This window comes from Astyanax mexicanus, chromosome 15 (genome assembly GCF_023375975.1).
Source record: "Astyanax mexicanus isolate ESR-SI-001 chromosome 15, AstMex3_surface, whole genome shotgun sequence".
Taxonomy (NCBI): domain Eukaryota; kingdom Metazoa; phylum Chordata; class Actinopteri; order Characiformes; family Acestrorhamphidae; genus Astyanax; species Astyanax mexicanus.
The window spans coordinates 3,276,705-3,303,867 of record NC_064422.1 but is presented as its reverse complement, the minus strand read 5'-3'; the positions used below and the strand labels follow the sequence as shown (position 1 = coordinate 3,303,867).

The 27,163-nt window shown below is 42.6% G+C and overlaps 1 protein-coding gene across 1 annotated transcript in view; it reads right to left on the bottom strand.

Annotated features, from left to right (window-relative positions):
- Positions 1 to 551: 551 nt before the first annotated feature.
- The window catches only part of LOC103038297 (SH3 and cysteine-rich domain-containing protein 2), a 72,101-nt gene continuing 45,489 nt past the window's right edge, over positions 552 to 27,163 (bottom strand). The window contains exons 6-12 of the mRNA XM_049464810.1: positions 26,120 to 26,229; positions 23,326 to 23,395; positions 22,897 to 22,952; positions 21,625 to 21,713; positions 17,997 to 18,048; positions 7,764 to 7,901; positions 552 to 4,737 (exon numbers count right to left, since the gene is read on the bottom strand). Of these exons, the coding sequence (XP_049320767.1) occupies positions 4,639 to 4,737; positions 7,764 to 7,901; positions 17,997 to 18,048; positions 21,625 to 21,713; positions 22,897 to 22,952; positions 23,326 to 23,395; positions 26,120 to 26,229 (614 nt within the window). The 3' untranslated portion in view covers positions 552 to 4,638. The remainder of the gene's footprint in view (positions 4,738 to 7,763; positions 7,902 to 17,996; positions 18,049 to 21,624; positions 21,714 to 22,896; positions 22,953 to 23,325; positions 23,396 to 26,119; positions 26,230 to 27,163) is intronic.

Here is a 27,163-nt window from a genome sequence, read left to right as displayed (position 1 = left end):
TGTTTTTTTCTTCTCTCTGCCCGGTCGTGGCAGCATAAGTAGTGGGAGATTCTTAAAAACCTTATTAAATACTACAGTTATTTAAATACAGTAATGTTTCTTGAAATGTGCCGCAGTTCATCCAGTTAAACAGCACTCATTTACACTCTGCTGCTGATCGGCGGGTTTTTAAGCTCTGATGAAATCCATGATATACTCAGACATGCGTATCATTTATCATGATACAATAAAATATCATCATATTGCCCAGTTCTAGTAAAAAGGTCAGGGATGTTAGAATGCAGTCAGATTCTGTCTGAAACTGAAAATGGCTTCAAGAAATTGATCAGATTTATAGAGAAGGAGAATAAAGGAAACAGACAGATGAATAGAGGCTCTAATGCAGTCTCTAATGGAATGGCAGAAAGATACCTCTGTAATCTTTTAGAGAGAGAACATATTCCCACTAATGCACACATCAGTGTAAAAGCCCCTTTAAACAGAGCAACACAGAGACATAAAGACCTGATCTGACAAACGACCGCGACTCAATACGATGAAAGTGTAAATCACTGCTGTAAACTGAGATCATCACAAAACCCACATATTAAACTCCCACTGAACCTGCTCTCTGTCTGCTTTCCTACAAGTACAACTCATCAAAAAGGCTCATATAGAATTTACAGTTATATATTATACAGTGGCATGCAAAAGTTTTAGCACCCCAGATCAAAATATCTGTTACTGTGAAAATATCTGTTAGGGCTGCAGTGGTTAATCAACATAAACAACAATGTTGATTATATATATTGTATATGCACATGTTAGTGTAGCATATTTGTTAAATTGTAACTGCAGTGCACTACACATAGTGCTGGGAACAGAAACTCTTTTTTCAATCAAGAGAGTTTTTTCAGTACAGATTCATTTCCACCAAATGTGCCCAAAACCAACAGATTCTATCTGTTGGTATTAGACATTTTTTGTAGTTGTAATTTCTACCCTAACCTAACTCAGTTTTTAGGTGTTTATTTCTTTTGTGTGAGAAAAATATTGGTATTAATTTGTACTTATTTATTATTATTTTTTTTTCAGAAAGTTCTTCTATTCTGTTCTGTTTGTTTTGTTTTCTTTTGTGGACTCTTATTCCTAAGAACTCCTATGGACAAATCTTCCAAACATCAACAACAATCACACAATCTTCTTTACAGCTAAAGCAAATGTGGAATATTTCTTCCCTGCTTCATTTGAAAGGGTAGTTTAGGAGGTTTAGTATCTATTGGTGATTTATGGGTTTAGGGGTGGGGCAGAAGGGAGAGCTGATTGGCTGAGCCACAGCAGCAGTGCGCTTCTGATAGCGGTGAGAAGGGTTTAGTTTATTTTAAGGACTGTCTCAACCAGACATGAGAATTTTCCAGTTCTCTTTGGACGATACTTTTGGAAAATCTTAAAAGACTGGAGAAACGTATTTCTTTGTGTTATGTGCATTTATCAATGAAAAAGTTGTAGATTTTTAGTGGTTTTCATTTCAGTATTTTAGATTTTATTGAGTTTGGGGTTTATTAAAACATTTATTTACTCTTTAATGATGGAACCCTGATTATTGATAACATTTTTGAAAACGTGTTACAAACCCTAATCATTACAACATATTTACTTAATAAATATAATATATAATATAATAACATTTCACATTTAAAATCTTCTGGGCATTTGAAGGATATTTAAATCCCACGTTCACGTTCTCCACGTGCTGTTTCTATCGTTTGAAATAATAGAGAAAGCCATTCCAACAGGAAGCAGAGATGGAGGCAAAATGTTTGTTGATTTATCAGAAAAATTCTCAACAGATTAGTTGACTACCAAAATAATCATTAGTTGCAGCCCTACTGTGAATATTAGGGGAGTAGAAGATGAAATTATCTCCAAAAGGCATAAAGATCAAACATTCTCTTCAACATTTTAAACAAGATTTGTGCAGTATTTTTTTATGAACAATTTTAGAGAAAATAAAATGAAAGGAGCACCATCCATAAATCTGAGCTCAACAAGTAAAGAGCTGGACCTTTATTTTACAGTCATCGTTCTGAAAAGTCCAGGCCTTCACTGTGCCATCTTAGAAATCTGTTATTTGGTGAAATCTCTCGCTGCATGTTTTGAGCAGTTACTCAGGCTTCACTTCCCCCTCTCACACATCACATCAAATGTCAGCAGATCACAATAAAAATCAGATCGCTCCCGAAATCAGTCGGCAAACTTAGTTTAAAAAAACAGCTTAAATCACACAGTGTATGCCTTGCTTTAACTGCTAAAGATATAATTTATAATTTGTATAATATAATTTAAGATATAATTATGGCCACAAAGCGAGGGAATACTATAAAAAGTGTTTCCTCACTTTGTAACATAATAAAACTAAAAGCCGTTGACAAAGAAGAATAAAATTTCAATGAAAGCTTGTGAATGTTCTACCAGGAGACTACGTGCTACGGATTTTAATTTCCTAACCAATCATAAGATGCATTGTTGCTTTTTTTATATGTCCATATCAATTTGTAAATTTTATATACATTTTTACAAAAAATATTAATATTTTGCACCCTTGTCTCTGAAGTCGTTCTGGTAGAACTGAAGAAGACTCTACAGCTTTTACAAAATGTAAAGCGCTGATACTTGCTGAATAGATGGTGTTTCTTAATAGTGACGAAACCTTCACCTTTAATTCAGCTCTTTTTCCTTTATTATATTGAAACTGTATATAAATAGACTAATCTTGCTTAAACTACTGAAGCAATGTGTAACCTTTATGCCTTTTGCCCCAACTTTTGCATGAGACTGTATATTCACATTACACCTCTCGAGCATCTTTAACATCATCCAAAACTACCAACGCTGTTCATAATCAATGAAACAATCATGGAAATAAAATAGTTATATTGTCCTCCAGATTTCGTTCTATTACAGCCATGTTAGATTTTTGAAATAAAGCCCTGTTGAGAAAGGATTAGTTTTAGAGAAGGAGGTGGAGTAAAGTAGTTTCTCAATGATTGTAGTCTCTGTAAATTCTGGTTATTTTAACCTTTGTAAAACAAGCTGTGAAAATATTTATTAAAGCTGTATTATTTTAATCCTGTGCTTATCCACATGTGGGCTGAACAGTTCATCAGATCCTGCAGAAAAGCATGCTTCCTTCTGCTGACAACTTTTATGGCGATGCAGATTTCATTTTCCAGCAGGACTTGGCACACTGCCCACACTGCCAAAAGTACCGATTGGTCTTATATAATATTCAAATTTTCTGAGACACTGATTTTGGGTTTTCACATTTTGAACTGAATAACAGAAAAGAACTTCAATGATATTATGATTTTTTGTGAAGCACTAGTAGTGTAGTGAAAAAAGAAAGTTAGTTGTGTTTAAACTGTAAACATTATATAATAATTACCACATAAATGTCAAAATGTCAAATAAAAACACTGTAGAATTAACTCAATGCAAATTAAACATCATTAGCCTGAGACAACGCAGCTTCAGGTATCTGATTTAGACATCTCTAGCTAACCAGAGATACATTCTGAGATAAATTTCTTAGAAGAAAAAAAAGGTTGGTGACACTGCTCCCCGGAAAAAGCCCAAAAAGGCCATTATTCAGTGCCTACAAAAAAAGAAGGACTGGCATAAAAAAATGTAAAAAGTTTTGTTTCCTTGGGGCCCTAATGCTTCATCATTATGAACAGGTGGACAAAGGTTGAGATCCTCTGGTGTAGTCTGTAGTCTACCTATGTGAACATGGGATGGTGCCAAATTTATTTAAATCAAAAATGTAATATTTCTATCAGCAGATTAGATAAGAAGATTTGTTAGCCTCCCTTTGCCAGTGGTTACATGTTACAGCAGGGTAACTGAGGAGTCTGATACTCTTTATTTAGCTCACATACACAAGCTATATATTAGCCATGTGTTTTGGAGGAGATGGCAGTGGGTAAATCGAGTAGCTGCTCCCATCTCCTTTCATTTATGCTGAGATTTCTTATCCTATGCAAATTGTTTATACATTTTCCATTTGACAATCTGCAGTAAAATGAATTCACCCCACCTGTCCAGGAAAAACAAATCCTTTCCAAACAGAGCTTAGCCACATCTCTGTTAAACAGACGACAGCATTATGAAGACAGCCACTCACGCAGTGAACAGTATTACACTGATATTAGAAATATAGTCGTCTACAGTTGGCTATTCTGCTACAATAATGATTCTCCCAACTTAAATACAGCAGACTGGAATACAGATACAGTGCAATTGGTCCAACAGAGGTCATTCCGTTGGTGAGAGAGGTCAGAGGTCAGAGCAGCCGATCATATGCCAATACCTGGGCCTCCTAAAAGCCTCACCTGTCTACTTCATCTCTCCACTGTATCTACAATCCACACATCCAAAACGTCCACTCCAGGCTGAGACGCGTCCGCACTGAGCAGCATCCTTGTGCTCCCACTCTTCAGTGTATTTGCATTTGTGTGTGTGTACACAGGTAATTGTGTATGTTTGTGTTCATGTGTGTGTGTGTGTGTGTGGTGCGTCCCTGCCGTTGGGGTGTGAAAGGTGAGGAGGTGTGATTTCTCTGGACGTTCCTCAGTCTTGGTAGAGGAAGAAGAGTATGGTTCATATCTCCACTAGGCACTGCAGGGGCACCAGGCCACGCTTCTTTCCACTGGTCAACTTCAGAAAACCGTCTGTCTCTTCTGCTTTACCCACACAGATCTGAGACAAAAGAAAAAATATGTTTTTTTTTTTACAACCCTAACTCCAGTGAAGTTGGGATGTTGTGTAAAACATAAATAAAAACAGAATATGATGAATTGTAAATCATTTTCAACCTATATTCAATTGAATACACTACAAATATGAGATAATATGAGAATATTAATATTCAATCACATAAACGTTATTGTTTTTTTGCAAATATTCACTCAATTTTGAATTTGATGCTGCAACACGTTCCATAGAAGTTGGGACAGAGGAAACAAAAGATTGGGAAAGTGGGGGAATGCTCCTGTTTGAAACATTCCACAGGTGAACAGGTTAATTGGAAACAGGTGAGTGTTTTGGACTCTCTGCATGAGCAAATAGTCCAAGAACAACTTTTCTGAATAGCAAATGCAAAGAATTTAAAAAGTTCATCATGTATAATCTAATTATGATCCATAATCTAATAGAATTAATAAAACCAAAGAGGAAAAGGACTGTCCGGATTGTTATCAGCACAATGTCCAAAAGTAGCATCTCTGATGGTATGGGCGTGTTTTAGTGCACATGGCACGGGTAACTGTGATTGCACAATTAATGCTGAAAGGCACATACAGGTTTTGGAGCAACATATGCTGCCATCAAAGCAACGTCTTTTTAGGGACGTCCTGCTTATTTCAGCAAGACAATGCAGAGCCACATTCTGCATTTTTTTTTACAGCAGCATCACTTCATAGTAAGTGAGTGCGGGTACTAGGCTGGCCTGCCTGCAGTTCAGACCTGTCTCCCATTAAAAATGTGTAAAGCATAATGAAACGCAAAATAAGACAACAGAGACCCCGGACTGTTGAGCAACTGAAGCTGTACCTCAAGCAAGAATGACAAAGAATTCCACCGACAAAGCTTTAACAGTGTCCTCAGTTCCCAAACACTTAAAAGTAAAGGTGGTACAGTACAGTAGTAAACATGTTCCAATCCAAACATCTATGGAACATGTTGCAGCATCCTATTCAAAATGAGTGAATATTTGCAAAAAACAATAGTTTATCTGTTTGAACATGAAATATCTTGTCTTTGTAGTGTTTTCAATTGAATATAGGTTTTATAGGATTATATGATTTTCAAATATCGTAATCGGTTTTTATTTCTGTTTTACACAGCATCCCAACTTCACTGGAACTGGGGTTGAATAACATGGGCTGTCTCTTCATATCCCCAAACAGAGATAAAATGTAACCTCTACCTTTAACAATGGTAATGATTTATGGTTTCCCATCAGACACATCAGTCAGCAGTTTTACAAACACCACTGACAGTCCAATCCAGATTTATTTAGGTTGACTACAACAACTCACAGCATGTGTGTGAACTGAATGGTTGGTGCAGTCAGTGCACAGACAGTGCAGAGGTAGCGTCAGCCAATTACCATCTCACAATGTCCAGCTTCTGTCAACATATATTCTTTTGTTATATAAATAACTCTAAGCTACATTAAATGAATCCTACTTCAACTAACCAATTAAATCTCAGGAGTGATCTTTGCCTCGTTTACTTTAAGTAACAGTAGGTATTCTTTGTTATTGATCAGTTATTTGCAATATTTGCTCCCTTTTCAGAAAAAATGGACATGAGGAAATTAATTACAAAGAAGTCTCAATTTCCCCACAGGACAGATTTATTTTCCCAAAAGAAATATTAGTGCAGTTAGCTGGCTAGTCAATGTTAGGAGATCTATCAGCTAGCTTACTGACAGTTATCATTTTATCATATTCAATGATAACATAAAAAACTATGATTGATTTGTTTTGGACCAGAGACTGTAAAAAAAGATGGACGCTGTGTCGCTGTTCCCATTCATTCAATGAAAATGAAGCCAAAATCTTCCGCCATGTTGGCGATCCTGAAACCCGAGTCTGCACAGTAGAGACCAGAGGAGGGAGAAAGACTGCAGAGAGACAGCCTACTCATTTAAATAACCCCGCCCCTGAGGGCTGCCTCGCGGTCACAGACTGCAGAGCGGGGCGGAGCGGAGCTGACGGTCTGTTATTGGTCCCGCCCATAACCAGCCCTTTTACAATAACCACACCTTTTTTGAATAGAGCCGAATAACATTTTTAATAACGAATTCTGTGGGGATATAAAAATTGGACAATATAAGCAGAGGTTACACTAGCTGCTGCATTTAAATAATGGAGGTAGAATTACAGAATATTAGAAAACTGAACAGCAGGGGGCGCCCGACCTGTGGTGGCTTCACTTTTGAGAGACGATGCTCTGTCCAGCTTTACACAGTCTATGTTTTGGACAGTACGGTACTGTTCCGAGCTTTTAGCATTAGCTATGCCTATTATAGTGCACAGAGCGCCACCTGCTGGTATTCATGTTATCAGCAAGAATTAAATAACCCCATCAGAAAAGTTTAGTATTTTGAAGAATGTGAAGAATGTAAAAGTTTAGAACATTAGTCTCAAATGTTTAAAAGTTTTAGTTATTTAATTATTAGATTTAATGTCTGATCTTAAAGTACTGTTCGATTCTAAGTATGTCACATCACAATCCTCACATTTATTTACAAGGAGGATTTTTTTAGAGTTTTCTTTCACAGTCAATTCTAGCTCTTGTTCCACTTAAAAGTGGAAAAGGTAAAGTAAAATGGAGCATAAGGGCAACTTTACAAATAGATACATCAGAAAACAATGCAGACAATAAATAAGAGAAAATGATATTATATAATATTATAATATATATTTCAGGAAAATATTTAAAGACTGTTTTTAAATGTTTTGTAGGAATTGCATTTAAAAATGTTGGGCCTCATTCACCAGTTTAAACAAAAGAAGAAGAGGAGGCGTTTCATGCCTGAGCGTGGTGGAGACCTTGGGTTTTTATTGAAAGAGTAAAAAGAGGTGGCTTAAAAAATGGAAAATTAAATACATGTACTGTTAGAAATGTATGAGCCAGCATGAGTCAGATTTTAAGTCTGCATGAGTCATTTGTTCCTGTGTGTGTGTGTGTGTGTGTGTGTGTGTGCATCAAAATACCTGCAACTCTTTCACGGTCATTTGACCTTTCTCGCGGCTGCCGTGGTACATCTGAGTGACTCTCCACACTCTCTCTCCGGGACGAACCCTCTGCACGAAGTTTGCTGGGAAAAAGCCAACTTTATCACGACTTTTCCCCTGTAAAACACACACACACACACACACACACACACACACACTTACGTGTTAGTTGCCATAGCAACCCCAAAACAAAAAGAGGCTTTTCACTCAGGGCTATGTCGATTTATATGACTCACAAAAATACTGTCAAATGAAATATGAATCAAAGGTTCATCCAAAGATTATAAGAGCTTAACTGCTTATATTCCACTGTGATTGCATTATCGTTTTTTTATTATGTTCTTTTTTATGCACTGAAGTCTTCCGCTTGTTAACTGCCATGAAAACGTTTGAAAACCGTATTCACAGTCTTCATCAGGAAAAGGTCAGGTGATTTAATAAAGGTCAGGATGATGCTTTATAAACACTCCTCAAACCTCTTCCCAACAATCAGCAGCCATGGCTCCTCTAAGTAGACGCTGAGCACTCTGAACATTTCATGAAAAGAACTCCTCTCCAAATGTTAAGTACATGATAGATCAATTATGCTTTGGGCTTGTGTTACAGTCTGTGTCATGAGGAATCATTTTAGTGTTAAAAGAAAATTCTAAACAAATAAAAAAAAATACCAGCAAATTCAAAAAGCAAACATCACACAACGCTGAAGATCAAAAAGAGACTTGTGTTTTCACACCTGTATTTGGTTTCTCTGGTCTGAATCAGCTCATGAGTTTACTTGGAGAATTTTCCCCGTCAGTTTGGTTTGTTTTCACACAGGCACAAATCTAAATGCACCAAAATGCGCCCTAACAAACCAGGCAAGCTTGTTTTCTCCTGATTGGTTAGAGATGTCTGGTGTAAGAGCAAGAAAGTAAATGTAGTGAGAAAGTTCTGTGTTCCAGACCAGAGTGCTGTAGTATTTATCTGGGTAATAATTTAGGTTAAACTGCACTGGGAATGTACAGGGAAGTACATTTGATAGTTGAGTCACATTGAGGTCTGATCACATTCTCACCACAAACGTAACTGCTCTTGAGTTGGTTTGGGTCCAGACCAAGACCACCTTTTGTGAGTCTCGGTGCAGTTGCTTTGGTCCACACCCGAGTGTGATTACTGTTTTCTGCTGAAATGAACCACACAGAGAATGCAAACGTACCAGAGTCAGTTTTAATCAGACTAAATATCCAGAATCCAAAAAGGAACAACAGTAATGGAGAATGGTACTTATCTGACTGCATTGTGCCAAGTGTAAAGTTTGGTTAAGGGGTTAATTATGTGGGGTTTCTTTTCAGAAATTGGGCTTGGTCCTTTAGTTCCAGTTATTTGAATTTTTAATGCTTCAGCACATCAGTCTTTGGTCTTTCATGCTCCTATGTTTGCAGGAACACTTTGGGGACGGCCCTTTCTGTTTAAACATAACTGCGCATCAGTGCACAAAGCAAGCTCTATAAAGACATGGATGAGCGAATTTGGTGTGGAAGAACTTGACTGGTCTGCACAGAGTCCTGATCTCAACAGCTTTGTAGTAAATTAGAGAGCAGACTGTGAGCCAGGCCTTCTCACCAACAGCAGCGTCTGACCCCACAAATGCTCCTTTGAAAGAATGGTCAGTTATTTAACAGAAGAGTTAAAGCTGTTATAGCTGTAAACCCTAACATCATAATCACATGAAACCCTATGGATTAAGAATTGGAAGATCTTCCAGTATATATGTGTGACAGATAAGCGAATATGTTTGTTTAAATAGTGTAAGTATTTATTTAAATTACTCTCAACCTGATTGTGACGTAATGTGGATAAATTACTGTAAGGGCTGGTGGCCAACCGAGGCATCCTCCAGGGCATCGGAGGGCGCGCCAGGCCAGCGCCGAGGGTTGATTGGCTAATTACCAACACCTGCTTTGAGCTCTTTAAAAGCAACGCCAACCAACCACTCGGCGCTGGATCTTTGAAGCTCGTGGGAGCGAATCTATGCCGGTTTCTAGACCGAGCCTCTGCTCTTTTTTCCCTTCTCTTCCTGCTATCCCTTTGGAGAGAGTATGATCCAGCACCGCTGGCATACTCCTCCCGCATAAGTATTTTCCTCTATCCCTTTCCTCTCTCTCTCGAGTCTGGTGGAGCTGTGTGCTCTCTCCTGTGTGTGTGTGTGTAGCAGCCGCGAGGCGCGGATTGCTCACCTCTCTTTCCCCCCCGCTGTTCCTCCCCTCTCTGGTGGAACAGCATATAATCCATAAGAACCCCAGTTCACTTCTGTGTTTAGTTTGGAAGCTCTTTTGTTTTCACCTCGTTTTATAAGAGGTAGCCGTAGCTTCCGCGGCGAGACTTGTTTACAATTCTCCCCTTCTCTTTCACTCACGCTAGGCGTGAGGTTTTGTTTTCCACCCGTTTTTACTCTCCGCCCGTTTTCGTGGCTCCGCCCCTTTCGGCGGAGGCTCTTTAAAAGGCGATTAAAGCGGCCGCATCCCAATCCGCTCGCTGGTGCAGCGGTTAGAGCACTGGGCTGCGACCGCGACAGCCTGAGTTCAATCCCCGCGTGGAGCGGTGTTTAATAATAATAATAATTGTGTGTGTATATATATATATAAAATATTATTATATAATATTAATATATATATATTTACGATTATATATTAATTCTTCTTATTATTATTATTATTTATTATTATTATTTATTATTATTATTATTATTATTATTATTATTATTATTATTATTACTACTTTCCTTTTTCTTGGGTTTACCTGCTTTGAGATCCACTGCTCAGCACTTGGGTTCTAAAACCTTCTGGGCTGGAGAGCTACTGCTCCCAACCCATTACAGAAAGATCCAGCCCAAACATGGATCCAGCAGAGCAGTCGGATCTCGAGCAGGTAAAGCTCGCCCTGGGCAACCAGGGGGCTGTCATAGGGCGACATGAGCAGGTCCTGCAGCAGATCTTGGCCCAGCTGCAGGGCCTGACTGCTGTACTCGCTCCTAATCCCCCCCTACCTGTACAGCAAGCCCAGCCTGGGCCTGAGGTGGAACACCTGGCTGCTGCACCCTCGGTGGGGCCTCGAGTGGAGCCCCCACTACCAGCACCAGTGCGGTATGAGGGGGAGCCAGGAGGCTGCAGGGGGTTTCTTTTGCAGTGCTCCCTCGCGTTTGAGTTGCAGCCGTCCCGCTTCCAGTCAGAGCGTGCCAAAGTGGCGTACATTGTCTCCCTCCTCTCTGGAAGGGCGTTGGCATGGGCCACCCCTGTATGGCAACACCAACCGGACGTCTGCGCTACCGCTGAACTGTTTGCGGCAGCCCTCACGCGGACGTTCGACCTTCCAGTCCGAGGAGAGGAGGCAGGGACCCGCCTCCTGAACCTACGACAGGGTAGGAGGTCGTTGTCAGAGTACGCCATAGAATTTCGCACGTTCTCGGCTGAAAGCGGGTGGAACCCCAGCGCTCTGGCAAGCGCGTTCCACCATGGGCTCAATGAGGAACTCAAGGATGAGCTTGCTCATCGTGACACTCCAGCATCGCTTGATGACCTCATTGAGCTCACCCAGAGGTTGGACAACCGCTTGAGGGAGAGGCGCAGGGTGCGGGGCTCAGGTACCATCCCCCGGGGGCCCCGTGGCCACTTCTCGGGTAGTGGGCCATCAGGGGCCACTGAAGGCCCAACTGACCACGGGGTCCAGCCCATGCAGTTGGGGCACACTCGCCTTCCCCGTCAAGAGCGCGAGGCACGCATGCGTGAAGGGAGGTGCCTCTACTGCGGGGTTCCAGGGCACCAGCGTGCCTCCTGTCCCGAGCTGGCATTAAACGCCAACATCCGTTAGGGGAGGAGGGCCCCTTAACGGACCGGCCAGGGTCCCCTCACACTACGGGAGTGTTCCTGAATGCCACACTGGGGTGTGGGCATTCTGAGGTTCGCATCCCAGCTTTTCTGGACTCAGGAGCGGCAGGCAACTTCCTAGACGCAGCCTTGGCCAGGAGGCTTGCGTTGCCGCTGGTTCCCCTAGGGGCACCTTTACCAATAGCAGCAATCGACGGGCGCTCCCTGGAGCCAAGGGAGGTGACCCACCAAACACGCCCTGTCATGCTGCGAGTCGGGTCACATTCTGAGCAGATCACGCTGTACGTCATCAGTGCTCCTGACTTGCAGCTGATTTTGGGATTCCCTTGGCTCCAGAGACATAACCCCCATGTTGACTGGCTGTCTCGGTCGGTGGTAACATGGGGGCCCGCTTGTCGATCGTCCTGCCTCAAACCTCCCAGGGCTTTTCAGGGTGTGGATCCTGATCCCGGGGGCCCTGACCTTTCCCGGGTACCCTCCGACTACCTGGACCTCCGAGAGGTCTTTAGTAAGCAAAAGGCCCAAATCCTGCCCCCCCACCGCCCCTGTGACATGGCCATTGACCTTCTCCCTGGGACTAGTCCTCCCAGTGGAAGGTTGTTTTCTCTCTCTGGCCCTGAGCGCCCGGGCGATGGAGGAGTACATTCAGGAGGCCCTCGCCCTGGGATTCATCCGACCTTCTTCCTCCCCAGCTGGTGCCGGGTTCTTTTTTGTGGGCAAGAAGGATGGCGGGTTGAGGCCCTGCATAGACTATCGGGGTCTCAACAAAATAACGGTAAAGAACCGTTACCCCCTACCCCTGATGTCATCCGCCTTTGAGGCACTGCAGCAGGCTACCATTTTTACCAAACAGGACCTGCGCAGTGCCTACAACCTGGTTAGGATAAAGGCGGGTGACGAATGGAAGACGGCGTTCATCACCCCGTCCGGGCACTATGAATACCTGGTTATGCCGTTTGGGTTGATGAACGCCCCCTCAGTCTTCCAGGGGTATATCAACGAGGTGCTCCGGGAGGCGTTGGACCGGTACGTGTTCGTCTACCTAGACGACATTCTTATATACAGTCGCTCGGCAGATGAACACGTTACCCATGTCCGACGGGTTCTCCAACTACTCCTGGAGAACCACCTCTACGTCAAACTGGAGAAGTCCGAGTTCCATGCGCAGTCCATCTCGTTTTTGGGCTTTGTGGTGTCCCATAACACCCTGCGCATGGACCCCACCAAGGTCAAGGCAGTCGAGAACTGGCCCCGGCCCACATCTGTGCGCCTGGTCCAACGCTTTCTGGGCTTCGCTAACTTCTTCCGAAGGTTCGTCAGGAACTTCAGCACTGTGGCCGCCCCGCTAACCGCTCTGACGAGGAAGACGTCAGGGCGGTTCAGCTGGTCCACAGTAGCCCAGGAAGCGTTCGATGCTATCAAGCATCTACTGACCAGGGCTCCGGTTCTACGGCTGCCTGACCCCGGACTCCCGTTTGTCGTGGAGGTGGACGCATCGGAAGTAGGCGTGGGTGCGGTCTTGTCCCAGCGGGCGGGACCGGATGGCCGACTGCACCCATGCGCCTACTACTCCCACCGGCTAACCCCAGCGGAGCAGAGGTATGATGTGGGAGACCGAGAGCTCCTGGCAGTGAAGCTCGCCCTGGAGGAGTGGAGGCACTGGCTGGAGGGGGCAGAACATCCCTTTCTGGTCTGGACGGACCATAAAAATCTGGCGTACATTCAGCAGGCCAAGCGCCTGAACCCACGCCAGGCCAGATGGGGACTGTTCTTCACCCGGTTTGACTTTACCTTGTCATATCGTCCCGGGTCAAAAAATGTCAAACCGGATGCCCTCTCTCGACAGTGGGAGCCCCTCCCTCTTCCAGGCGATCCCTCCACCATCGTGCCTCCGGCCAGGATTCTGGCACCTCTCCGCTGGGGCCTCTTGGATGCTGTGAGGCAGGCCCAAGGGACTGATCCAGGTCCAGGAGACGGCCCTCTGGGCCGAGAGTTCGTACCCGCTCCCCTCAGGGGACGGGTACTTACCTGGGGGCATTCGTCACCCCAAGCTGCGCATCCAGGGGTCACACGGACCTTCGAGCTCCTGCGGCGTCAGTTCTGGTGGCCCCGCATGGAACAGGACGTGCGCAAACATGTCACCGCCTGCGCGATATGCACAAAAAACAAAGACCCCAGAACCAAACCCTCGGGCCTGCTGCACCCTCTGGCAGTCCCCTTGCGTCCCTGGTCCCACCTGTCCCTAGATTTTATCACGGGGCTGCCCCCGTCTCGGGGCAACACCGTGATACTAGTCATAGTGGACAGGTTCTCCAAGGCTGGGCGCTTTGTAGCCTTGCCCAAGCTCCCGAGCGCGCAGGGGACAGCCGAAGTGGTGCTCGACCAGGTGGTACGTGTCCACGGACTCCCTTCTGACATTGTGTCGGACCGTGGGGCACACTTCACCAGTCGGTTCTGGGGTGCTTTCTGTCGGTTGCTGGAGGCAGAAGCCAGTTTGTCCTCAGGGTTCCACCCCCAGTCCAACGGCCAGACAGAGAGGGTTAACCAGGACCTAGAACGTACCCTCCGCTGTCTGGCCTCTTCGGCTCCGTCCACCTGGTCCGAACAGCTAAAGTGGGCGGAGTATGCCCATAATACCCTCTGGTACCTGGGGCCTTTCAAGGTCCTTCGCCGAATCAATCCGGTGTCATACCGACTCGCCCTGCCACCTGCCCTTAAAAGGATCCACCCGACCTTTCACGTCTCCCGCCTTAGGCCCTACCTCTGTTCTGTGGGTCCTGCTGCTCCTCCGGGTCCCCGTACCATTGATGGTGCCCCCGCCTACACCGTCCGCCGGCTGCTGGACTCCCGAAGGGTACGCGGGGGTCTCCAGTATCTGGTAGACTGGGAGGGGTACGGGCCGGAGGAGCGGTCCTGGGTGCCCACTAGGCACATCCTGGACCCAGAACTGATCAGGGCTTTTCGGCGGGACCGTGCGGCGGGTTTGGGGCCGTCAGGTGCCGCCCCTCGGGGAGGGGGTCCTGTAAGGGCTGGTGGCCAACCGAGGCATCCTCCAGGGCATCGGAGGGCGCGCCAGGCCAGCGCCGAGGGTTGATTGGCTAATTACCAACACCTGCTTTGAGCTCTTTAAAAGCAACGCCAACCAACCACTCGGCGCTGGATCTTTGAAGCTCGTGGGAGCGAATCTATGCCGGTTTCTAGACCGAGCCTCTGCTCTTTTTTCCCTTCTCTTCCTGCTATCCCTTTGGAGAGAGTATGATCCAGCACCGCTGGCATACTCCTCCCGCATAAGTATTTTCCTCTATCCCTTTCCTCTCCCTCTCGAGTCTGGTGGAGCTGTGTGCTCTCTCCTGTGTGTGTGTGTGTAGCAGCCGCGAGGCGCGGATTGCTCACCTCTCTTTCCCCCCCGCTGTTCCTCCCCTCTCTGGTGGAACAGCATATAATCCATAAGAACCCCAGTTCACTTCTGTGTTTAGTTTGGAAGCTCTTTTGTTTTCACCTCGTTTTATAAGAGGTAGCCGTAGCTTCCGCGGCGAGACTTGTTTACAATTATCCCCTTCTCTTTCACTCACGCTAGGCGTGAGGTTTTGTTTTCCACCCGTTTTTACTCTCCGCCCGTTTTCGTGGCTCCGCCCCTTTCGGCGGAGGCTCTTTAAAAGGCGATTAAAGCGGCCGCATCCCAATCCGCTCGCTGGTGCAGCGGTTAGAGCACTGGGCTGCGACCGCGACAGCCTGAGTTCAATCCCCGCGTGGAGCTTGGGTTTAATAATAATAATAATTGTGTGTGTATATATATATATAAAATATTATTATATAATATTAATATATATATTTACGATTATATATTAATTCTTCTTCTTATTATTATTATTTATTATTATTATTATTATTATTTATTATTATTATTATTATTATTATTATTATTATTATTATTATTATTATTATTATTACTACTTTCCTTTTTCTTGGGTTTACCTGCTTTGAGATCCACTGCTCAGCACTTGGGTTCTAAAACCTTCTGGGCTGGAGAGCTACTGCTCCCAACCCATTACAATTACAAGATGTTAAGTATGAGATTGTGCCTAAAAGGGGTCCAGCGGGTGCAGTGCAGTGAGAAAGGATAGGATAGCTGTGAGTGTGTGTGTGTGTGTGTGTGTGTGTTTGTGTGTGTGTCCACAAGGCCGCACCACTTTTGAGTGGCCTACGTGCTACGTGCGTATTTGTTTATTCCGGAGAGTGAGTTGGCATTTGGTGTGATGCTGTTTCAGGGCCTCTTGTCCATTAGGGAAAGGAAAGCTGATTAATTTTTCATTAAGAGCCGTTTCCTCCTCGTCAAAGCTCTCCACCACGGCCATTGTGCTCTCCTACTGCAGACCAGCACTCTATGAATAGCAGTAGCAGCAAGTGCTTCAGCTGGAAGAATGAAAAACTGAGCTTCATACTGAGTAATGTCTGCGTTCAATAAGCACTCTGAAAGATGGAGATGGAAGGGAGGGTGGTGTAGACGGAGGAGAGAAACACAGGGAAGGAAGAACAAGGACAGTGACTGACTGACTAGCTCAGGAAAACTAAGAAAATGCAGATCATTTCCTTGAGGTTTATTCTGTCTGTTCCTTTCTTTCACTCTGAGAAGGACATGGTGGAGATCTATCCATTATTCTTAATTGGTGGAACTTCTTAGAAACAGAGATGTAGAAAGAATAAAAACAGCATCAAAGACTCTTTGAAGATTCAGAGAAGATTCCACATATCCACATGATGCTGTGAAAAAAGCTCTAAACCTCAAGAGATGCTAGTTTGCCACAGCAAACGTAAACATCATCAAAAATCTATGGACAGATGTAAAAAGGCAACTTAAGAATCCCACAGAATGTTTTTTGTTTGTTGTTTTTTGCAGGATGGTGTGAAAATGTGCCAAACAAAACCATTAACAAGCTTTGATTCTTCTCTAAAGCCAGGCGTCTTGTGTGCGTTTTTTTTTATCTGGTGCATTGTAAAAGGGTTTACACTGCACATTTGAATCGTTAGTTGTGTATGAACTGTGCCTGCTGATGAATTAAATATCCAGTATCAGTATGTAACGGTCAATGCAATCTTCAATACTGGTTTCCATCTTTATATTATATGCAGATGGATGATATGATTTTTGTGACCTGCTGTGAATATCATTTGTAGACTTCAGCAAAATAATAAAAAAAATATATATATATCCAAAAGCAAGATACCCATATGAGAGGAGAACGCCATCACTCCACAAGAAAGGCTTTTTATGGGTATATTTGCAGTAAATTTGGGGAAAAAAGGTTGTGTCAATAAGAAATCGTCTCGCAGTACAGCTCACACTGTGAGACAAGCAATCAAAATTTCTGGCATGTCAGAAATCCCTCCTCGCTTCTGTATGTCTACATGGGTGATGTTCCTTAGAATTAAGGGTGTAAAGATAATAAACAGCATTTAAAACAGCCTCATCTCACTGCAGAGACTATTCCTGAATAAGAGTAAAATAAATGATAGTGAGAAATTGAATTACATTTACTTGACCTTGCATACTCAGTGATGCCAGTATTGCATATGCCCGCATTGTGAGGGTGATGGTAAAAGGATATATTGTACATGATGAGAAGAACTGAACCATGGCAGCAGTGGAGGTGTAGGGAAAAAACACTGCTCTGTGTGTGTGTGTGTGTGTGTGTGTGTGTGTGTGTGTGTGTGTGTGTGTGTGTGTGTGTGTGTGTGTGTGCGTGTGTTCACTGCACGGATGAGATAAAGACGGAGGCCACATTCCATCTGTGTTCCAGCTCAAGTATGCTGAACATGATTCCTCTCACTCGAAATATAAAGGTGGTGAATCAGTTGCATTGCGTGTGCAAGTCTATATTATCTGAACTAAACATTCTTAATTTCAAGAATTTACTACTGAAATAAAATAAATGTTAAAGTTTTAAAGTTAATTATTTTAAACATTCAGTAGACATAAGAAAAATATTCTTTAAACTCACCAAGAGTCTGATTTTGTATTTTGTTACATTAAAATGTAATGAAATAAATTTTGTAATATACAAATAAAGAACTGTAGCAAAAAAAGGCCAAACTAAAATATTCAGAATATTTAGCACATGAAAATAAAGTGCAAACATAAATAATTATACAACAATAACCTTAAAACAGTAAAAAACAGACTGCTTTTAAGACTTTTAAGAATACTGATGTATGACCATATGGATGTTTTAAAATCACAAAATATTGTGTGTGATAAGATATATGACACTTATATTATTTACTGCAGAATCCTAATTAAACCTAATTAAACTAAAGCATTTTGTTTTATTATGGTGTTGCACTCACTCACCTTCCACCAGTCCTCGTTTGAGTCGTCCGTCACCTGAACACGGTCACCCGGCCTGAGACAGGAAGAAGCAGAAGCAGAGATCAGTGAGCAGGACTAATATCTTCATCATTATCTTCATCAGCTTTAACTATAAACTACAACTCATTTAAACAACAAACTGGCCCATATAATGTTCCAAATAAATGAATTAACAAATTGTCATTTCAAGACCATTTTTATGCCATTGATGATAATATAGTTGACAAATAATATATTTACCAGATATTTGCCAGATATTGAGAGTGAGATGCACAGGGATGCACAGTGAGGCACAGAGGTGCATTTACACATTACATTGTAATTGGAATATAACAAATGCTTAAATATCCAACACCACGGCTGATTCATGATAATTGGCTCAACATAACATTATTATATTAGCGAGCCCACGTTAAGTAATGGAGCAGTAACTTTAGTAAGTATAATTGGAGTGCCTAAATTTTAATAAAAAATCTTAATATTTGATGCCACATAAAGATGGGATTATGTACACTCAAAACAAGACATACTCCAAAGCTGGATGTGTTTGAGATGTAGCAATGAATCAGGAAGTCTGCAGAAATCTACTAAAGCTAAATTTAGTACTGTTTAGAGGCACAGCATATGTAGCTTAAAATGCAGTTGTCTTCACTAAAAGGTAAATCCAGAGCTGTAAAACAGACCAATTCCAAAATCCTAAAACTGTTACATAACAGACTTACTGGATTCCACTGTATGTTAAAAGCTATTACTATAAGAGTGGCTTTATCCATCTCTTTTCTTTATCGTCCGCTGGGGCTCATTCTTTTACTGAAAAATCAGGGCTGATCAGTTTATTGTTAAATATCAATTTACACAAAATAATTTAGACAATTTATTCAAAACTATTTTAAAAAATAAATATTTTTATATTAATGTAATGGGTAGTTCATGCCCTTAAAATTAAGTTCAATAGTAGTAAAAATTTAAATAGTAATAAATGTGGTGGTGGCCCATTTTTATGAACTATATTTTACAATATTTCTGCTGATGTTCTGCAACAGAAGCTGCAGACAGAAGCTGAACAGCCTGGTTCTGCCCTGCTGCACGGCGGCTCTGGTGGTCTGCATGCTGCACTGTGTTTTATTGTCCTGTGTTGCTTCACACTGCGGTGCGGACCCTGCTGCAGCCGCGCAGCATGAAACCCCCCGCTGCCCCCCGCAGCCTCAGCAGATGGTGTAAAGGAGCTTTTTGCTACAATGCTTCTTTGTCTTTATTCCACTCTTCTCCTTTTATCTCCCTCTCTCTCTCTGGTAAGGATATAGCCCCCTCACAACCCCTTCATCCACAGCCTTTCCACAAAAACACATATCTGCTCTTCTTTTTTCCTCTTTTCACTTTATCTCCTTTTCTCCTCCATTCTACTCTGTGCTCTGTCCAGCAGATCCAGAGCCAGGCTGCCTCTTCCCTGCATTTAATGCTCCTTTCAGAGACTGTCAGTTTAGTACATTTCACTTCAGCATGCCGGATCCTCTGCTCTGCCTGAAGCATTTCATAACTAGCGGAGACAAAGCCTGCAAAACAGACAGTAATTAGCAGAATATTCAAATCACATCCTTTGAGGGCCATGAACTGCAGATTTGCCACTCAATTTTTCATAGTCAAGAGTTTTTATAAAAGCTACAATAAAGGAAATGCTTATTACTGTACAGGCAATGACAAATAATACAACAATAACCAGCAAACTATTATTGTATTTTATTGTTTCAGAATCAAAACCAGGGAAAACACTGTTAAATTTAGCAAAAGCTTGGCCTGGTAGCTGGTTGTATATACTTTTATAGTATTTAGCTAAACACAATGGGCCCTTACATCCTGTCAACAGTCTATTTTCACACCTTACACCCACACCGTTAAAATAATGTAAGAGTTTAGGAATAAATCTACTTGCTTTTGAGATGGAAAACACAGGCGCTCCACTGACTGAAATGAACCTAGACAACAGTCAACCTTCATAGCCCTTTCCTATAGGTGCGTCCAGTGTGTATACACCCTAGTTAATAAAAAACACAAACATGGACGTGCTACAGAGTGCAAACCCCACTTTAAGAGAATTAGCACATGCCTTTTGCGCGTTTTGACCTGCGCAATACATATACCTTGCACCCTCAAGATACCAAAGACATACCAACACACCCTAAATAAAGTAATGCGATGCACAATTGACAGTTGCGCTATAGAACACTAAAATAGGGCCCACAATCTGCGTCAAAGGCTTTGGTCCAGAGAAGACAGCACCGTTTCTGGGTGTTGTTAACATGTGACTAATCCTCTGCACGATCCAGCCTGAGACCATGCAGTGATTTCCAGTACAGAATCAGAATCAGTACAGCCTGTTTTAATGCACTGCCACCTGAGGGCCTAAAGATCACCAGCATCCACCAGAATACTAATGCCGCCTCGGACAGGAGCTAACAGCGCTAGAAGTAACATGGCAATTTGTTCCTGTGTTATTTGATTACATTTGATTATCATATAACACATCAGCATTATATGCTTTGCCCAGTAATTCAGAACTAAGGAACAAATGATTAGAATTTGTCTGTGGAACACACCAGTGAAGTACAGTTGAGATAGGTAGGTGTATGTTTAAAACAGTTCTGTTTACACTAGTTAAAAGTAAAAATCCACCCCAAGGTTTTGATCTAACTGTCTGGGTCGCTCTACTGCGAGTCAGTCAACAAATCCCAGGGCTGGATTTTTGACATTGGAAAGACTGTTATTAGTGTAAAAAATATTTATTTTAAAACGTTTTTAACTGTTGTCCATCTCGTCCGTGCCTCCTGGTGTGACAGTGCTGTTAGCCAATCAGAGGCGAAATGTTTGCACATATGAATATTTATGAACAAGAGCCGAAATCCTATCATTTCTTACTGTCCACTCCTCCACCGGACTAAAGCAGTGTTATACCGGATCACCGGAGCACAAAAAACAGCTCACAGGGCATTTATTTATAGTAGAGACCACAACTAGACATTTAAATCAATGAAAAAAGAAAGGATTTAAATGTAAAAATATGGTAAAATGTCTCATTGTCAGCATCTGATATGCTCTATGTTATACTGTGAATAACAAATGGGTCTAAGAGACTTATTTCATAAAGCTTCTCAGCTTCTTGGAATTAGGCTTGTATAGTTAAACTGCTGAATTAACATCCAGTGTTTTTTAAACTCGAAAAGTACTCCGCGGCTAAAATGTAAAGTGGATAAATTAGAATCAGTGCAGTGGAACTGGACAATGGCTGCTCTTAATTAAGCAGCTTGAATGGCTCCAGCTATCTCTGAAAAACAGTAATTCCATCCGAAGCCCGAACCCTAGTGGTCCGATGCCTCGGTGCAGGGAGGCGCTGACATTGGGCTGCTCTTGAGACTCCGGGCATCAGCGTAAGAAACCCGCAGGATCCTCTAGGATTAGAGTTTGGTGTCAGTTTCTGCTTCCTCATCAGAATTTCACACCGCAGTGGGGACTGATTGTGACTGTGTGTGTGTGTGTGTGTGTGTACAAGTGGGTGAAAGGGTGCCTGCAAGGACAAAGATACAAACGTACACAGACAGACGAGTGTGACACTTACTGTAGTTCCAAGTCATTTTTCTCCTGAGGGAGGAACTTGTACAGTGCTACGTAAGTGTGAATAGAGTGAACTTCAATGCGTCTGGGGGCCTAGGAACACACACACACACACACACACGTACACACAAAAGTGTTAAAATCTCAATCTGGACAATTAAAAATATATATAATAAACTTCTATTTCTAATATTTCTATTTAGTCAGTTTAAAGGTGTCCTTTAGAGACCCTGTATCTATAATAAATAAGCCCAGTCTAACAGCATTACCCTTTACTCCTTTGTGCGCTGTTGGTTACGCAATAGTGCTTAGACCCCAAGTCTCACAGCAGATAGAACAGACCACTGAACAGCAACTTCATCTGAAAGCTAAACATTAACTGCTGCTCTTGGTTGAATCAGGGTAAGAGAGGACAGAGGAGGAGGGATGAAGATCCTGCTAGCAGGAGATACAAGAAACCGAGGACAGATGGAGAAGCAAAGAACATGAGGTGGAAGACGAGAGGAAAGTTGTGAAAAGGCTGTGAGCAACTGACAAAAGCAGAACATCAGAAAAAAGGATTAAAGGAGTAGAAAAATGTAGTACTCAGCCTGGACTAGGAATGGGCCATGTGTCACTAAAATAATATCACAATATATACGAGTATTTTTGCAATAATGATATTCTTGGTGGTATATAAAACATTGATTTGAAGAATGTACTTCTGCAAAAGTATAAAATAACAAAGAACATAAAAATGTAACATTTAACTAAAATAAAGTAATGTAACAATAAGGATCTTCCACAAAGCCTAAACGCAGCAAAGTAGTATGCATTTAAACTGTGAACAAAAAATGAAAGTAAACACAGTAAATAGATATATTTACAAAATAGACTGCTTATAATAAGTCAGGAGTTGTTTTATTATGTCCGTGCACATACTGCATATTTAGGTCACCTGAATATACAGGCACACAGACTGGTAATGTAATCATTACCAGAGTATCTCAGTAATTATAGTCTGAATTCACCATCCCCTTTACTGTTAACACACTGCCCACTCATGCACCTTTAAATGTTCCAGAGGCTTTTATCATCTTTAAAATGAGCTATAAAATAACAGCAGGTTACATTAATATGGTAATACTGTATCATGATAAATTATTTTTTTTTGCTCCCAGGCCTGTATTTAGTGCCCCCCCCCCTTCAAGGGAATATCATTTATTTATTTATTTATTTTTGGTAATGTCACAGTATCATCCTTTATACACAAACGCATGGAAATGCATTCTCTTACCTTTAAACTGACCCGGTCCTCTGTCTCACCCTTTTCACTATCTGCCAGAGACGCCACTAGAGAGAGGAATGTAGAAAAGATTTTAGCAGCTACAAACACGCACAAATAGATGGATAGATAGATGGATAGATGGATGGATCGATAGATCCATAAGTGGCTTCTGCTAATAGTGAAATGTGGTAAAACATCTTGCTCCAGATAATCTCTAGATATCCTTTAAATACCCGCTTGAAGGCGCTTTCACACTGTGTATGATTCGCTTCAGGCTCATTTGTTTGGACCGCAGCCAGTCGTCACAATTAAGGCTCTACTGCTCACTAGAGCTCAGCTCTGATTGGTTAGCTGGATTTTAATGCATAATGCATAAATTTGTGATAAAACAAAGAGAAGTAGTAGGTGGGAAGGCAATCTGTAAACTGGTTTACTGACCCTCAGATTCAGGAAGTGACTCCTCTTCAACAATCGGCTCATTTTCTAACTTCTCCTCTCCTCCATTACTCTGAAAAGAGAGAGTCACAAACAGAAACACTGCATTAGCTCATATACTGCACTTTAATCCCAGAACTACAAACAGACATTATGGTTAATGGTCAAACACTTACATGGCAAAAGTCATGGGACAGAGGAATCCAATCTAAATTAATCATGAACTATTACCTCAGGGGATGACTTGGGGACACCTTCTTAAAACACTAATACAACTCATAAAAAAGCAAAGTTGTGAAGTGAATCAGGTGAATTATGGGAGTTGGAGTGAGGGCTGATAGTGAGTGCAGGTGAATTATGGGAGTTGGAGTGAGGGCTGATAGTGGGTGCAGGTGAATTATGGGAGTTGGAGTGAAAGGCTGATAGTGAGTGCAGGTGAATTATGGGAGTTGGAGAGAAGGCTGATAGTGGGTGCAGGTGAATTATGGGAGTTGGAGTGAGGGCTGATAGTGGGTGCAGGTGAATTATGGGAGTTGGAGTGAGGTCTGATAGTGGGTGCAGGTGAATTATGGGAGTTGGAGTGAGGGTCTGATAGCGGGTGCAGGTGAATTATGGGAGTTGGAGTGAGGGCTGATAGTGAGTGCAGGCAAATTATGGGAGTTGGAGTGAGGTCTGATAGTGGGTGCAGGTGAATTATGGGAGTTGGAGTGAGGTCTGATAGTGGGTGCAAGCAAATTATGGGAGTTGGAGTGAGGTCTAATAGTGGGTGCAGGTGAATTATGGGAGTTGGAGTGAGGGCTGATAGTGGGTGCAGGTGAATTATGGGAGTTGGAGTGAGGTCTGATAGTGGGTGCAGGTGAATTATGGGAGTTGGAGTGAGGGCTGATAGTGGGTGCAGGTGAATTATGGGAGTTGTAGTGAGGGCTGATAGTGGGTGCAGGTGAATTATGGGAGTTAAAGTGAGGGCTGATAGTGGGTGCAGGTGAATTATGGGAGTTGGAATGAGGGCTGATAGTGGGTGCAGGTGAATTATGGGAGTTGGAGTGAGGGCTGATAGTGGGTGCAGGTGAATTATGGGAGTTGGAATGAGGGCTGATAGTGGGTGCAGGTGAATTATGGGAGTTGGAGTGAGGGCTGATAGTGGGTGCAGGTGAATTATGGGAGTTGTAGTGAGGGCTGATAGTGGGTGCAGGTGAATTATGGGAGTTAAAGTGAGGGCTGATAGTGGGTGCAGGTGAATTATGGGAGTTGGAGTGAGGGCTGATAGTGGGTGCAGGTGAATTATGGGAGTTGGAGTGAGGGCTGATAGTGGGTGCAGGTGAATTATGGGAGTTGGAATGAGGGCTGATAGTGGGTGCAGGTGAATTATGGGAGTTGGAATGAGGTCTGATAGTGGGTGCAGGCAAATTATGGGAGTTGGAGTGAGTGATCTTTCACAGCACAGATTATCTGCTGCCGTATTTTCATTAATCACTGGTCAGTTTATGCTGATATCATCTGAGCGACGGATTGCCCAGAGCAAAGAAATGACAATCACATGGCAGTTTTGTGTGTGTGTGAACAAATGGTGCTGATGTGAGTGTTGCTCTGTGGTCAAAAAAGGACTCTAATAAAAGGGCTCGTGATCAGAAACACAAAGTAGGGGTTTCTAATAATATCCAGTGAGGGTAGATGACAGTTGCACATCATGCAACAAGACTGTCCATTTATGATTCCTACTCTAGGCTTACTAAACTGATATTCTCTGTATTACCATAAGAGTTCACTCGCCTGCTCTCACACATATAAAATCTAGAGTGACTTTTTTCTCTTAATCCATAGGCTTCAATATCATGTTAGCCCACCCTTTACAGTAACAACAGCTTCAGCTCTTCTGAAAAGGCTTTCCACAAAGTTTAGGAGTGTGTTTATTCAAATTATTTACAATTCTTCCAGAAGCACATTTGTGGGGTCAGACACTGAAGTTGGGTGAGAAGGCCTGGCTCACAGTCTGCACTCTAATTCATCTAATTCATCACAATGGTGTTAAGGTCAGGACTCTGTGCAGGCCAATCAAGTTCTTCCATACCAAACTTGTTTATCCATGTCTTTATGGAACTTGCTTTGTACACTGATGCATAGTCATATTGTAAAAGCAAGTGGCCTTCTACAAATTCTCAGAAATCTCTTGGTATGCTGGAGCATTAAGAGTTCCTTTCATTGGAACTAGGGGGTCTAGCCTAACTCTTGACAAACAACCCCATACCATTATACCCCCTCCAACACACTTTACACTTGGCACCACTGCATTGGCCATTTTGCATTGTGTTTGGTGGTGTGAGGCTTGGATGGAGCTGCTGGAAATAAATCTCTCTACACTCTATTGTTCTTGAGCTAATCTAAAGCTACATGAAGTTTGGATGTTGGATTCTGCAGAAAGTTGGTGACTTCTGGGCTCCATGCTCCTCAGTATCAGCTGACACCACTCTGCTATTTTACGTGCTTTAACACGTTATGGCTGAGTTGCTGAGATTCCCAGTCGCTTCCACTTAAAATAGCACTGACAGTTGACTGTGGAATATTTAGTAGAGAGAAAATTTCACCATCATGGTACCACAATGGAATTCATTGAGTTCCTGAGAGCGACCAATTCTTTCACTAACGTTTTTTATACACTTGAGGCCATGGAAGTGATTGAAACCCCTTGGATTTGAATGGGTGAGTGAATACTTTTGGCAATATAGTGTATAATCATTAACACAGCTGCACTAAAGACAAATCACCACAGTTGTTCTGAATGAGGATTATGCTGCATTACCTGGTGGCACGGCGATTCTGTGATGCTGCCGAAACTGGTGCGGCTCATGTGTGCGAGAGATGTTCCGTATTTCAAGGCTTCATACACAGGATCCACTGCTTTCACTTGCTCTGCACACAAAAAGTAATATAAGATCATACAAGTGTACAGGGTGGAGCATTAAACTGCATGTGATGATGAGCCGATGAAGGTTAGAGGTCTGACAAAAAGGTAAAACACATCAAAGAGGTTCATTTATAGTAAACAGTGGTCAGGAATACAACCAAGATTAAAACCAAAGCAAGTAAAATTTCAATATAGCTTGTAAACATCAGGTCACCTCATTTTTTGGCGAATTAATCGATCTAATCACTATCACTAGCAATGCTCCCAACACTAGGAGGGTGAGGAAGAGGAGCACATGCCTTATCTGATGCTGTATATGTAAAGTTAGTCTCTTTTTAAACTACTGCCAATGCAGCATCACTGTGTGGAATCAAAACACACTCAGAGGAAATCACCGGATCCCCAGCTCTGATACATCAGCTAATTGTGTTGTATGTGAGTGAGAGCGCTGGCAGACTGATTATTTTTCATAAACACAAATCAAGCATTAAAATTCAAAACAAAAAAATCTAGGCTACTCTATTCTAGGCTAGCAATTTATTCAACTTAATATTTATACATGTGGTATATTTGTATATATGTTTACATATGTGTGCATTTATTGTGCATTTATTTCAGCGTCCTCTGAATATGAACATATCTGATATTCCCCTTTCTCTACTTTAAATCCATTCTAACTTCTACATGTGCAATAGCACACTTGTTAAGAGCACCAAGTTCCTTGGTGTCCACTTAGCAGATAACCTCACCTGGACCCTGAACACCAGCTCTACAGCCAAGAAAGCCCAGCAGCGTCTCTACTTCCTCCGGAAGCTGAGAAAGGCCCGTCTCCCTCCACCCATCCTCACACTCTTCTATAGAGGGACCATTGAGAGCATCCTGAGCAGCTGCATCACTGCCTGGTTTGGGACCTGCACCGTCTCTGACCGCAAGACCCTC